The 16,472-nt window shown below is 35.5% G+C and overlaps 1 protein-coding gene across 1 annotated transcript in view; it reads right to left on the minus strand.

Annotated features, from left to right (window-relative positions):
- Positions 1 to 11,654: 11,654 nt before the first annotated feature.
- The window catches only part of glrbb (glycine receptor, beta b), a gene marked incomplete at both ends in the record, with an annotated part of 28,511 nt that continues 23,693 nt past the window's right edge, over positions 11,655 to 16,472 (minus strand). The window contains 2 exons of the mRNA XM_079249526.1: positions 11,655 to 11,951; positions 15,221 to 15,513. Of these exons, the coding sequence (XP_079105652.1) occupies positions 11,655 to 11,951; positions 15,221 to 15,513 (590 nt within the window). The remainder of the gene's footprint in view (positions 11,952 to 15,220; positions 15,514 to 16,472) is intronic.

Below are 16,472 nucleotides of genomic sequence, written 5' to 3' on the forward strand. Positions count from 1 at the left end.
GTTAAATGGAGGAAAAGCTTGCCTCAGAGCCAACATGAACTAAGTAGCAATTCTGTTCTCTGGTTTTTATGACATGCATATCTCAGCCTACACAGACAGGTGTATATTAATCATTAGTGGAGAGAGATAGCAGTCTGGGGGCATACTAATGAGGCTGAGACTGTGTTGGAACTGAGGAGCAAAAGTTTGTCAGATTTCAGCACCCTGGACAGCACATCACACATGACTACTTTCTGTAGCCATGATTTATTCAAAGCTCCAAACTACAGGTGCTATGGATGGAATAGGAACATAATAATCATGTGTATCAAAACAAAGCTTTTATCTGGCATTTCGGTTGATTACCATTCAGATATTTTAACATCTACCTTAGAGATCCCCATCGTTATGAGCAATGCTCAAGCCAGCCAACATGGTAATGAGGGTTTATTCCTTTGTCCTGGTGGTTGTGCTTGTTTTTCTTTGTCATTAGTGGGATAATTTATGTGTTGCTAGATGAGATTTTTGTTTGGTTGTTTGTTTGTTTGTTTACCCTGTTGAGTTAGTTGGCAGGTGCTTGAGAGATCAGCATCACTCATCATCACTGTTATTTTGTAACAATCAAGTGATGGTCTCTAGTATGCTTGAGTATGCAGGCATACCAGACAAATATGCATATCTTTTTTTTTTTTTTTTTTTTTTTTTTTTTTTTGGCATCCAAAAAAAGATATGCAGGCTTGGTTAGGTAGGTCAAATATTTTTAGTAATACTTTAAGTTATTGATTCTAACACTAATGTGATTTTCTTTGTCATGTTTGGTCTTTGAGACAGTTGTAACAATGGCTATGATGAAAAAATTTGGTCTATTTGTTTTGTAATCTGCACCAAAAACACTACAGTTCTTATTTTCCTTATGTCCCTAGTCTTCTAACTAAAATAACAATAAAATGTTAATGAAAAATGAAAACGAAATGAAAGGAAAAATACTTTATTAAGCCCAAAAGGAAACAACAATGTTGTTGTTTTGTTTTGGTTTTTCAGGGAAACAATAAAAACTCTCAGTTATCGGATGTTTTTTTCCTGAATGTGGTAGCTGCCGGCAGACATGATCCAGTATCTTCCTGTGTTGCAGTGAACTTGAAGAAGCCTCTCCTTGAAGACTCTTTGTTGCTTCATCTATAATGTTCAGCAGGTTGTGCAGCATTGTTTTCTGAATCATCAGCTCCAGAGTCATCCCCAGCACAGAACTAGCTGTTTGTCTCTAGCTCTGATGCTGCTGCCCGAACAGATGGCTCTGAAGATTTTTTGCACTTTGTACAGCAACTTTTTAAAAAATATAACAATTCAGTAAGAATAATGAATGATCATCTGGTAGATGACCTCTGAGTTGTATTGCCAGTCCAGTCTGTTATCCAGCTGAAATCCAACTTGTATTCATCCACAACTGTCACCTCTTCTCCTAGGAGGTAGACATTGTTTTGTTTATTCCTCATCCTCCTAACCTCAACAATCCTCTCTTTTGTTTTGTTCGTCATTACCAGTCGTGACAAACAGTATTGACCAGTCTCTGTACTCATATTCTTGCCTGTCACTGATACAGCCAACAACTGCAGAGTCATCAGAGTATTTTTTGCAAATGATAGGAATCAGAGTTGTTCTAGATGTCTGAGATGTACAGTGTGAACAGAAATGATGAGAATATAGTTCCTTGGTCGGTTGCTCCTGTGTTGCTGATCACCATTTTAAACACACAACTTTCTGATGAAGTTATAAACCAGCAGTTTTTTGAGCTTTTAACATGTAGCTAAATTATGTTTAAAAAAAAAACACATTGAGAACTTGTAAGAGTGATTGATAATAAAGATATTTATTCATTTTTTAACTGTATTGAAATGTAGAAATATAGGCCATAGATCCATCTTGAGACTTTTTTCATATATATATTTGGGTTCAAGGTCTTGATTGGACTTCTGTGGTCATTGGGACAAATATAATGTTGTCCAGCAATCAGTCTCTTTGATTCCTTGTCAGTGTGAAATGAAGACTGGCCTGAAACCATTACACATCCAACCCAACCTTGATATGAGCCACAGAGGAAGGTATGTTTGTGGACACAGATTTGGTGGTTTGTGCACAGGTTTTCCCACTTTCTTTTTGTTTAATTCAATATACAAGAAAAAGTAATCTATATCCTGCAATAGGCTGGCGGTCTGCACAGAGTGTATCTCGCCTCTTGCCCATAGACTGCTGGGATAGGCTGGGATAGGCTTCCCCATAACCCTTAAGCAGACTTAGCAGTACGGATAATAAATGAATGAATGACTGAAAGAATATATGTATAAAATCTGAATTTTACCTTTGCTTCAGTGTTGGGGATTTCAGTCCTTATTTCACCTATGTTGCATTCCACATGAACTGAGTACGAAAACCTTTGCTCTCTGATCCCAATCCCCCTCCTGGCAAAGCAAACTGCACACTCAACTGCTTGTGTTCCACAGGCTCAGATACTGCATGTTCATTTCTCTTTGACCTTGTCTGGAGCTTCTGCCATGCATGGCTTCACTTTGCTGCTGTTAGACTGAAAAGCAATTTCACTTTGATTGTCGTACAGAACATTCATCAGTGTAGCAAATTTTAGGCTGCAAGATAATGTAACTGTGACATTGCTCATGAGTCCTAATGAGCTTTTAGGAAGAAAATTAGAGAATCTCAAAATCTCAAAAGTAAGATTACACAAACAAACCAGAAGAGTACAAATTTAACACATGCTGACAAAAAATACCTACATCACTAGCAATATGTTGCTAGAAGAGTAAGCAGCTGGTAAAACCATGTCAATAACCTGTCAAGAGGTGTGACCTCTTTAACCACTCCAAAATTCTGCTTCAAAGAGAACATTATTATTATATTATATACATTATATATATAAAATATATATATATATATATATATATATATATATATATATATATATACATATATATACATATATACATATATATATATATATATATATATATATATATATATATATATATATATATATATATATATATATATATATATATACATATAAGGGACATTTTTTCAATGATGAATAGGTGTTTTATATGCTTCTATTGGGATTTAAGAAGCAAGTTTTTTTTTTTTTTAACTCTTTTCTTTATTTTTTTCATTATTTTTTTCATATTTTCAAGCCAGTACTTATACTTACAATGACTTGTAGAAAATCTCAAGAAATCTCTTTGCATGACCCTTCATTTTATGTAAAAGACTAAAATACAATTTAAGGTAAATATCCAATAAACGTGGTTAAATATACAAGAGACTTTAGACCCCATGAGTTTGTAGGTTTCATCTCTGAAATTGGTCATGAGTTATATTAACAAATACATTCTAGTTTTCCAGTGTTTTCAAGTGACAAATGCCGGGAGACTGCGTGCATCATGCAGGATGTAAGGATATATTTTAGACATATCTGCATTCAAACACATTGCTTTCTCATTCAAATGTCTTCCCATCCAGTGAAATCGCATTTCTCATGAGAACACCTGGGTTTAAAGTGAACCTAGAATAGTCTTCACATCTGAGCGAGAATACTTCTGGGAACATAGTATAGAGTGAAAATTTTTACTCTTTCTTCCTTGAGAAAAACAAAAGAATGTCAGCCAGTCATTTTCTGAACCATTTAATCCAAATAAGGTCGCAGGGAAGCTGAAGCCTACTCCAGCAGTCATTGGGCTTTATAACTGCTAAATATTAACTCTTAACCTGGTATACAGAGCATCACCATGGAGTTCATCAGAAAAATACTTTAACAACCTCAGGGATTAAATTAGGATGCATATATATATATATATATATATATATATATATATATATATATATATATATATATATATATATATATATATATATATATATATATATATATTTGTGCTTGTGTTGTTCTCACTCATATGTAAGTCACTTTGGATAAAAGCGTCTGCTAAATGACTGAATAGAATATATATATATATATATATATATATATATATATATATATATATATATATATATATATATATATATATATATATATATGTATATATATATATATATATATATATATATATATATATATATATATATTCTATTCTATTCAGTCATTTAGCAGACGCTTTTATCCAAAGTGACTTACATATGAGTGAGAACAACACAAGCAAAAACACAAAATCAAACGGTAGAGGACATCGTGGGAAGATACTAGTCGACTATACATATATATATACATATATATATATATATATATATATATATATATATATATATATATATATATATATATATATATATATATATATTATATAGATATATAGATAGATAGATAGATATGCACATCTTTGCTGTTCATAGAGCTGAAATATGTCCATCATCACTGCGTGTCAGACTAATCACAGAGCAGTGAGTGATCACTGCTCTGTGATTAGCAGCTGAGCAGCACAGGTCATGACCTGTGCTGCTCAGCTGGAAGGAGTAGTTTCTACCTATTCTGAAGGCTTACTTATTTGTTCCGTAAATGTTGGGATAGGCGGAATAGATATGTCAGTATTGATCTACACATCACTACTGATCAGTCTTTTCAGATAACTACATAGATAAAAGAATAGATCAGGAGCAGAAACTAAATTTCACCTCACATCAAAATTACTTTACAGCTAAAATGTTGGTTTTTGTTTTCTTTTTTCTTATGCATTTATTCATATTTTATGTATTTTACACAAATGGAATTGGTACAATATATTTGTACACTGTGTGATCTAAACGCAAATGTTTATTTTTTTATATTTGTATGTTCAGCATGGTATGGGCTCTACTGTCCTTTATTGTCCAGCAGTAGATGAGAAAGCGTCTCAGGGAGATGTGGGAACTGAACTTGAGATCTGCCTGTCATATGCAGCTGCTTTACCACGTGAACTAAACACCATTTATCATTTAGCTTTAAAAAAAAAAAAAAACCAGTTATTTTCTGGGTCTTTCTATCTGGTAATTTTGGTCCTGAAGTGCAACTTTTCTTCAGTGGTTTAGCAACCCTGCTCCTCTGCTGTGTTGCTTCCACTGTCTGAAAACTCAGACAAAAACAGCTGTTAAACTTTCCACCTTGGGAGGCTGAGAGTAGGAAAAGCTGCAGCTAGCTTCGGGGTAAACTCCCTTTACTTCACCCAGCAAGGGTGAAGCAGACACCGCTTTGTGATGTTTATCACAAAAGCTTGTTGGAAAACACTCGCTGTTAAACAGGCAGCTTCTCAGAGCTAAGTTCCTCTGATCACGATGCAGCTGACCTGCTGTACGTCTCTCTCTCCTCTCTATAGCTCGACCATTCTTAAAGTGGCTACGCTGTTCTGTTAAAACAGCGCTGTGAACAGCACCATGTCTGCGTGTGTCCTGCCCATTCAGCTGTGTGTTGTAGCATTGCTTTGATTGCGTGTGTGTGTGTGTGTGTGTGTGTGTGTGTGTGTGTGTGTGTTTGTGTGTAAGCCTGCGGCTGAGGAGAAAAACCAGGAGTGGAGCCCCGAAGCAGTTTGGCGAGCATCTATGTACAGTGTACAGTGACTTTCACTGGTTTTGGCTACCGGGGCTACACTCAAAACATCCGGGACTAAAGCCCCAGAAAAACCGGCTGGAGATGCCACTGCTCTCTGCTATGACATTTTCACTAGCTTTTTTTGTTATTTTAAGATCATGATGACGGATTCAAAATGTTCTGTTATAAGTTGCAGTCTTAAAGCATTATGATATATCACCTCTGGTTTAGAATACATAATTAAATGAACAGATTACATTGATACAAACATCAGTTTATAATGAGCAAAAATATTCGATCCCCCCAAAAACAAACACAGGTTTTCATGTTTCTTCAGTAGTTTTGAATATGTCTTTGTCAAGCTTTTTAAACCTTTCAAAATGGGACAGAATAACTTCAGGGCAAAGTGTACCCACTTACTACTCTCTGATTTCTTAACCAATCATATGTTTTTTTCTTAACCCAAGTTTGCCAAGCAACAGCACAGTGATTTATATTTTAATTCAGCAAAAGAGCTGCGACCTGCAGGTGTGGAAGTTAGTAAAAGAAGCGGACAAGAAATTGTTTTGACAAAACCTTAGAAGCCTCAGCATCCTTCCAAAATAGCTCATTACCAAAAGTGTGGTGTAAAACGAAGATCCGTATTGGAGAATCTTTTTAGAGCTGGAGAATTCAGAGAGACCAAAAATTATTTCAATACAGATGCAGAATTTAAAAAGGTTTCTCCTTGACACGTCAGCACCAGAATTTTGCTTAAATTAACCAACATGTATGACCTAATTTACAAAGGATTTTAGTCTCATTTCATGCTCAGCATTTATCAAATTAATCTGTGCAGCTGTATTGAGAGATTGGTCAAGTTAATTGGTGGCCTATTAGCTAACAACAGTTTTCCAAGTTGATAGTGTGGTTGGTCTTTTAAAATTGTGAAATTACTTTTAAGCGTATTTAAGAAGTTAGACTAAACAAAGCAGCCATCATGTGGCATTTGTTAATCAATGTGACTTCTATTTACATTCTGTTTAATACAAATGTAAATTAGTGCCACCCTGATGACAACCGCGTATGCTGATCCTTTATGTATCAACAGTGCAGTCAGTAGGAAGTGTTTGCCATTTCACAGCTGTGACAGACTGTTGAGGTCTATGGACAGCAGCTGAGCCATGGACATTTGCTGTTGTTGTCAGTGACAGGTTGTTGGCCACTTTTGGATCTCTGCATCTCTCCATGTGTCAAACCTAAAATGTTCTGTCTGTTCAACAATAACAAGCCATGGTGTCCAGTCATAAGACAACCTAATCAGGTCTTGGAAAGTAGTAACAATTAGGCAAAGACCTATATGAAGATGAGATCATCTTTGCAACAAAGGAATTCTAAATGGTCCAAAGGAGCAACTCTTTAGTACTCAACAACTTGGTTATGTGGCTATAAAGTGGGCTTAGCAAGTAGCATTGTATCTGTAAAGTCCATCTACAACTTCACCCTTCCCAAACCAACAATAACAGTTTCCATTATCCTTACCTCAAATTCCCTTTAACTCAGTAAATACAGTAGTTTGATTGGCAAAAAAACAAAAAACATAAAGCATAAACTGACCGAAAGGGAAAAAAAAATTTAGATTTGCCCTCTTCTTAAAGAAAAACCTTTGTAGACTGGCTGTACACCAGTTTCCAGGTGCAGGTTTCCAGGCAACCTCTGCATAGATTAACTAAATGCTTAAAAATAATAATGCTTGAGAATTCTTTCAAAATTGCTTTTTTTTAACCTTTTTTTGGGCACATGAGCATTTTGTACACTTAGAAAATGCCTCATCATGCTAGTCCATGTAATCATGGAACCACCTGAGTTCTCCACAGTAATCATTGAAAATTAGGTTACATTGCAATCACTTGGTTGATATCAGTCCTCAGCCTGAAAATATTAAAAAAAAACAAAAACAAAACAAAACTGTAAGAACTCATCACACACTATGATTAAACTATATACGATAAGTATCCAGGTTTTACAGTCTTGTTATATTCTCCAAAATTATAATATCTCTAATATATGTTATGTCTTCAACAGGCTTTTCAGATAATGTTTCAGTATTGTCATTATATTCATTTCCCTCCACACTGTGTATTATCTTTGGTTTGGATACAGTTAACATAGATGATGAGAACCATGGTAATGGTTGTGTTACATAATAATTCAAACTATCTGGAAATAAATATTGTGCCACTGGCAGAAAAGAACATCCTCCACACCTTCAAGCCCAGCCAAAAAAAATCCACCCCTAGAAGACCATGGTGCCTTTTACGAGGCAGTCAAAAATCATGGCTGACCTGAAAACCTCATTGGTTTTTTGAAAAGTGGCACTGTGTGGGAGATAAAAACAGAAAAACTTGTATTTCTGTCCAAACATGTTCAAAACATATAACCAGGAAAAACATACATGTGTGGCTTTGTTATTCATTGTGAACTGTTTCATGTTATCATTTGATTCTATTAGTCTGTATTAATACAATTCTGATTTCTATATTAAACAGTTCTAAAAATTATTGTTTTTTTTTTCTTTTTTTTTTTTTTTTTCTTCATGAGAAATATTGAAATTTGGATTTGAATATTATCTTATTGTGCATTGGCATTTCATCACATCACCATGCATGTCTAAAAATAATAAACACTATTCTGTCTTAGTTTAGGTTTGAGGAAAATCTGTGAACTGTGTTTCAGTTTCCCTCACCTAACACAAACAAAGGCATTCCTCCTCTGTAAAAGCACAAGACTGATGTGTGAAGACCTTGTTCACCATAAACGAGCCCTCCCCCATTGTGCCTCTCCTAATCATTACCTAGACTGTCATGGTGGTTGTCTTGGTGGACCGGGTGGAAGCCTGGTGAGAGGTCTTGTTGGATTAGATAGCACCCTGTTTGATATAGGTTACAGTGCTGTGCTAGTAGCAGGGTGCTGGGGTGCGGGGGTGGAGTGTACACACACAAACACAAAAATGTACACACATGAACACACGCAGATAGACACATGAGTCACACCTGTGATGACAGCTGCATCTAATACATCTCCTGCCTGGGTGCTACGCACAATTGAGCTCTTTAATATTCATGCTTTTTATCACTGGCAACTCACTGCTTTGTTAGTATTGTCGGGATCTGTGTAACAATAATCAAAATTGTATTTTCATGCATGTAAACTGAAACACAGCATGTGCACATGCCTGCATTTTAACATACAGCAGCAATACAGCCTGTACAGAGGACTTAACATCACTCCTCCCAGAAGAACATTCCAACTCTTCATTGTGATATAAATGTTACCATTGGGGGGCGCTGCAATTCAAAATCTGACTGAGCCACGGCTGAGTGTTCAGATCTGCCCAAATTAACCGGCAATTCATTTTTTGTCAACGATCTGTAAAACTAACATTTCCCTTGATGACTCATGTTTCATCTGTAACAGCAGGCTTTTTCCCCACCTCCATTTAGCTGATGATTACCACTTTGTGTCACAGGGTGAATATGGTTGTGTCAGACACAAATTCTTGCCAGTGTCTGTAACCATGGCAGCCACACAGAGAGAAGACCAAGCATATTTTTTTCTTTTCATTCTAAAGTAACAAATGAGAAATATTAATAAGACAATACAAAGTATCACAATGCTAACAGTTTTGCTCCCCTTCATATCAGCAGTCATTCCTTCCCCATTAATATGATCGTATATCATGACAGAAGGTCAGCATCTGTCTTGCTTCATTAAGCTGGAGATGGATTTCATATGTGAAGTCTCACAGTGATGGTCAGGGGTCATTTCCTGAGCAGATTTGCATGAATTATTGATGGCTGGTTCTGTGGATTGGGAGAGGTTAAGGTCTGGTGAAAGAATTGGCTGTTGTGAGACATACATGGATGTAAATAGACATAACAAAAAGGAAGATGCCAAGTCCAGTTGTCAGCCAGCAAAAGCCAAGAAACTATGTTTTAGATCCTGTTCCTAAATTATTTCTAAAAAAAAAAAACATCTCATGGTTTCTTTGAGCATGAACATTTTGTCATAGTGAATTATTCCCTTTCAGATGGGTGTTTTCCCACCTCCCTGTAAAATGGCAGTAATGATGTCTCTTCTTAAATATAATACTTTAAATTCCAACAATCGTGATAACTACTCACCTGTATCGAAATGACCATTTTTAAGTGAAATGATTGTGTGAACGTTTTCTCTTCATTTGCAAGAGTCTTTAGAAAAACACAATATTTTACAAAAATATCCATCTGGTTTGAGGACAAACCACAGTACAGATCCCTAAAGATTATTAATGATCTCAGGTGTAACTTAGAAACACATAAACTTACTGAATCATTGTGCCACATTTGAGAGCAGATCAAAGGTGGCAACGATTTTAATATACCGGCTGAAAAGTCTGGCGCGCCTTGCCATTACTGTTCTTAAGTTTTACACAGATTGAGTGTTTTGTACACCATGAAACCAAGTGTGGAGTCCTCCACAGATCCATTTTCAAACAAATTCTTCAATTCTGCATATGCTTCTAGTTTAAGACTTCATCAGGAGACACGTAATTGATTTAAACAGCTAAGCTGCACGGTGGCACAGGGGTTAGCACTGTGGCCTCACAGCAAGAAGGTCACTGGTTCAATTAATCATCTGAAAACAGTGCTGGACTCTGCCCATTTCCCTCTTGCTAGAACAGAGGTATTAATGCCTGTTTCATTTCTGGTGAATTATATGAATGCCCCACTTTCTAGTCTTCCCAAAAAGAGTATTTTTAACATAAAGTTAGTTCAGAACTCAGCAGCACCTGTTCTTACAAGGACCAGTGGATGGGGACACATTACCCCAGGTTTAAAATGGCTGCATTGGCTCCCGGTGTGTTTCAGGATTGATTTTGAAGATCTTTTTATGATTTAAAAATTATCTTAGACATTTTTAATATTCTGACTGTTTTGAATATCAGAGCTCTTGCAGACCCCGAGGTCCTCTTGTACCAGTCTTTTAGAAGTTTCTAAAATCAGGACTAAACCTACATGCACTTTATGTTTTTGTGGGAATGTGTGGTTCCATGTGTGTGATTGTGTGTTAAAGAAACTATCATGAAGTGTGTGTTTTTACATACAGTAGCTATTTTATATTTTGGTGTGGGAAGGTTTTTTTAGCCTAATTTTTTATCTGCATAACTTCTTTTTATTGTGTAAAGTATTGTTTTCTGCATAAAAAGCATTTTATCAAAACAGGTGTTTTTTGTATTTAATAATGAAAACACAAGTAAGTATTTTTGATAAGTTTTAATCACATCAAATGGTGAAAAGTCATTTGATTCTTTTTTTTATTTTTGCTTGTAAATCTCACAAATACATGGTCCCAGTTCAGAAGTGACCCATTTAAAGTGGGAGGTGTAAAGTCTAACAATGGTTGGAGTGGCAGTGTCACATGACCATCTCAACAGGAACAGGAGTGCATCCACTTGTCTTTTTGAGAGCAAATCCGCCTAATAAAATGTAATATATAATATGCTTAAGTAAATTTCTGTTTTCATATACATGCAACATTTTTTTTGAACATGCGAGGCAATTACAATGTTACACTTTGCATCAAGGCTGAAGTAAAGATACTTTAACTTATTAAACTTGCAAGCTCCCACTCCCACTGGGCAAGGGCAAAAGAATCAAATAGCTATTTACAAATGCTCTTTAATATATTTGTGCATTGTCAGCTCTGTTCTTATGCAATCAATCCCTGTGGATTTGTTTACACACCATTCATCACAACAGGTTTATCCCAGCTTTCCTGTATGTCTCTCTCAAGTACAACTATTGATGAATTAAGTATTTTTGTATAAGACACAATATCTACTTTAGGAAAGGTAAGAAACAATAGGTTTTTGTCATTGTGTGAGATACAAAGAGTTTTTTTTTTTATGTGCACATAGATGTTGTAATATTACAAAGTGGTTTTAATATCTTTAAATTTCTTTTAATCTTATTTGTCACACTTTTCTTATTTTTTTTTTAAATACTTTTTGTCATAGTTTTCTGAAGTCTTTTTATGCAATCTGATCAATAAAGAATGTAAGGAGGAAAGAAAGCATAATTGTACAAGAGAATCACAAGTATATGGACCAGTAAATCACATTGAAGAAGAGAAAGGAGAAAGGGAAGAGGGCTCTTGCGTAAAGGTCAATTCTTTTGGCAGCAGAGGGGATGACTGGTTTCGGAGGAGGAGGTTTCTTGTTGTTCTTTGACTGGGATTTACCAAGACCAGTCCCAGTGTCAATGGGCTTTCCATAGCAGTCAAAATTAGACAATTCGAAATCCCGCGGAAGTGACCCCACAATGCTGAAGTCGTTGGTCCTCAGGTCTGACTTTGACGTGCACACCTTCTTGCAACGGGTTTCAGCCACCTATGGGACACATGCAGAAGGGGAGAACACCAAACAAAACTTATTACCGTGTATTATATTATTACAAAATCAGGGATGATTGGATTAATAATCACAAACTGCTGTTGGCAGCCCCTGGCACTGGTATTAAACCAAAGTGGTTTAAAGTTGTTCATTTTTTTTTAAGCTGTCACTCCATTTTAACACTAACCTATGAATTAAATAATAGCAGTTAAGAGGAAATTATCAAATAACAAGGAGATTTAGTTTTCTAACTATCAGTTGAAAGATTTCATCTGATAATTAGTTGAAATAAAATATGAAAGGAAAAGCACATATGCAGTCACAGACAGCTCATTCTGCACATTCTTTCCCATGATTGTCAGTAACTTCTCTTGTAGAAGTCAGTCACCTGATCAGAGTTTTCCCCTCACTTCCACTCACCTGAGCCCTCCACCCACCTCTGGATCTGCTACACTTATGTTTCATACAATGGTTTCACTATACTTGTTTTTTTTGTTTGTTTGTTTGTTTTGTTTGGTTTGATTTATTAATTTTATTTTCATAATAATTTCAGACCTTCTCTCTAAAGCCTTGAAAATGTTAACAATTCCATCAAGCACAAAGTTTCATAAGGAAAAGAAAAACATTTTAGTTATTTTTTCATCATAAATCTAGGAAAAGAAATGCTCTTTGAGTTTTCTTTAACTCCACCAGAACCATATGTTCTTCATTATTAAGTTTCTCAACCCAACGGTCTCCAACAGGTAGTGACAGAGAGCAATATTGATACCATAGACACCAGAAGAGGAACACAGTGGATGACGCCAACAGTTTCTGTTGATGCAACATTTTTGATATCCACACATTGACACACTTAGACAAGACTTCACAGATGTTGCTATCCACTCTGCTTCATTCATTGTGGACAACCAAACTCTAATTTATAAAATCAGAATGTACACATTTTTTATCTAAACCATTTCTGATCACCAAAGAATTATTGAGACCTCTAAATATCACATCCAAATAAGTCACTAGTTTGATTTCTTTGTACAAAATTCAAGTTAAATTCTAAAGTTAAATCTTACTCATGAAAATAAGTCTGAAGTCAATTTCCTTTCTATGAAGCTTCCCACCAAAAACACATGTACCATCATTTTTCAAACAATTAATCATTCACTTCATCAGACTTAGACTGAAATAGCTCGATGTGAGAGGTGTCAAGCTTGCTTTCGAGCAGCCTTAATGATTTTACCATAGAGCTTTTGCCTATGGACTAAATTGCATGAATCATCATATCAAAACTCTGCTGACTTAACTATTTTTTATACATTAATTTAGCTAACAGCATATATTAGCCATAATATAAAATCAAGACATCATAGGTTCTGTAAAACCTGATAGGAACATTTATGTTAGGTTTTTACGATGGTTCAACTCAACTGAAAACAAATGTTTTCAAAGCGCCTTTTGATCCCAAAGCTTGGACAAAATTCACGTTAATAAATTAAGCCCTCTGCTATTTTAAGAAAAAAAAAAATCTTCAGAGCAAAAATTCACTATTACGTTGCCTAATATGGTCGTTCTCTCATCAAAAAAGGGGTCTTGTAGCCTTTCTATGCCCTCAACATGCCATCACAACCTGCAGTTTTAGAAAACAATCTGCAGGTGGATTTAGTTCAAGGTCATACAAAAAATCCTTTTCATCATCTTCACTGAGGGCCTGTGGGGTGAGCAGGATCTAATCAGTCTACAGATGCTTGCTCGGTGAAGTCATTAAGCTCATTAAAGCTCCATTATTCTGATTTGGTTTTGACTACAAATCCCATTAAACCTCAATAGAATAATGTAATCCTCTCAAATCAAATGTGGTTCGGACAAACGGAGTCCCAGAAGTAAATTAATTTCAATTAGGTGTACGATTGGAAGACCAACACATGTTGCATACAAGTGTCAGACTTTCACTCTGACTCAGCAGACGGTGTTTGTGTCATGGGCAATGTCTGTTTCTACCATCTGGATTTCCTTGCTTGGGTTTACAGTAGATCTCAGAGATAAGACACCTCAGCAGGTGTTAGGTCAAAAGTTTGCATGTTGGAATTTTAATGTGTATTACTGTGATTAGGAGGTTAAATAGGACTCTAATTTTAAAGGGTTGACACTATTCAAAAACCAGTGCAAGGAGTGTCTCCTGTGTAGCATCATGCTTTGGTTATTAACTTGGGCATAAATATTTTCAAAAGTATGATTATTATTCATACAAAAGTCTATGTTAAAGCTGGACAACATTCAACTGGCTCAGCTTAGATGTGACAGATAAAGTAAATTAACCATCAGTTTATGTTGTGGAAATTAAGTAGTTATTGGATCTTTCCACTTTGGCTGTCTGATCTAAGCATGCTTCATATACAAAAACATGCTGCACATGAACAGAAAAGCTAGCAGGAGAGGCTCCAAGTACAGAGGAGTGCTGCAAATATAGATATATAATGCAAAGGAAGAGGTGAAAGACAATAAGGAGAAGAAAATTGGTACTGTTGGGAAGTTTTTTTTATGTATTTATTTATTTATTTACTTATTTATTCATTGTTTCCACATTTGGGCTTGGTCTTGTACAATATTAAAACATAGATTAGCTGATTTAATTATTTTTACATAAGTGTAGAAGAAGCTGATAAGGTCAGAGCGCTTGTGTGAGTGAATATGCTCATTTCTTCTTGTTATTATTTTAATTTATGCAGCACCCTTTTGTATTTGCTGCACTTTCCTGTTTTTGAATCACAATTCTGTACTTGCAGCTTTTCCTGCTACTGTTTCTGTTTGTATGCAGTGTGTTTGTGTTTATGAAGTGCATTTGCACCTGTCAGCCACTGTATCTTTCCATACAATGTGTTTGTTGTGGCTGAAATTAATGCAAGATGAAGATGTCCGGGGGGTTTTGATCATGAGTAAACCATAAAATAAATACTTGAGATGACATTGACAAAAGATTTATGTTAAGATGATGATAAAAAAAAGAAAAAAACAACCTATAAGTTTTATAGTCCATAATTGTAATTGTCAAACTTTAATGGTGCTATGAACTTATTGCGTTCTTAATACTTTAGCTAATAAAACAATAAAAAAAAAACAAACAAAAAAAAAAAACTGGTTGTTTTTATGTATTGTACCTTAAATGTTTTTTGTTTTTTTCTCAAACCACACACACACACACACACACACACACACACACACACACACACACACAAACATTTATCAAATCAAACTATCAAATCAGCTTTACTGACATGCAAGGTGCTGACATGAAGCGGCGTCCCTCCGGTGCCATTGACGGTGTTGTTCCTGGCAGTGGGACTCTTTCCAGCAGCCTTCTCCTTGGATGCTATCTTGGCCTTCTCTGCCTCAATGCGCTTTGGGCTGTTTAGCATCACCTGAACCACGGCATACTCCACCAGCGAGGCAAAACCAAACAGCAGGCAAGCAATGAGCCAGATGTCGATAGCCTTAACGTAGGACACTTTGGGCAGTTCTGAAGCCAAGGAGGTGCACTCAGAGGACAGAGAAAGCACAGAGAGGATACCTGCATTGAGAGGGGGGAGGAGGGGGTGGGTGCACATGTAACCTTGTCAGTCAGCAAGTAAAGTTGGATAGAACTTTTTAAGTCTCATAATTAACACAAGAAAAATAACTAAAAACAGGTTCTGTTCTTATTTTCTGAATGTGAGCAACCATATGCCCAAATATATATATATATATATATATATATATATATATATATATATATATATATATATATATATATATATATATATATATATATATATATATATATGAGTGTCAAAAAATCTAATCTAATCACAGAATAAGTTAAATACTGAAAGACATTTAATATCAAGTTTTAGTAATCTTCATGTTTTATCTTTATTTCTATGAAAAAACACACAGGATTATGCCATAATGCTCAGCAAGAAAACATGTTTGATCAATGCGCTGATGAGCAAAAATTAAAATGCATTTCTTCTTTAACGTGCAATTACTATATTTACCTCCTCGTATGAGCGTAAGCTTTAACAAAAATGTCCACACAAGGCTTTTGAGAATTGCAGTCAGGATTCACAGCTGTTTCTTTACCTCCTTTGTTCAGAGCTCAGACATCCTCAAACAAGAATGAAGTTTTAAAGAGATTTTAATCTCTGACTGCCTGTCGGATTACAGGTTCAACAGCAGCACCACTTACAGGCTGCAGTTGATACATTAATTACAGGCACTCTCAGCAGGTTACTTGAACCACCAACGAAGGCTCCACACATCTTTTTCTCTGTCTTTTTTTTTTCTTTGCTAAGTAAAAGTAATGACTCTTCAAGAAAACTTAAAATGCATTTAAATGTCTGATAAGATATGCCTCCAGGTCTCCATATGGTCACTTATTAAAGATGAATAAGCCAAACTTTTTAGTAGTGAGGTTTTACTTTGTAAAAAAAAAAAAAGCTTTTACATTAGACAAAAACACACGAACAGCACTGAACACATTTATGTAAT

This window comes from Telmatherina bonti (genome assembly GCF_933228915.1).
Source record: "Telmatherina bonti genome assembly, chromosome: 12".
Classification (NCBI taxonomy): Eukaryota; Metazoa; Chordata; class Actinopteri; order Atheriniformes; family Telmatherinidae; genus Telmatherina; species Telmatherina bonti.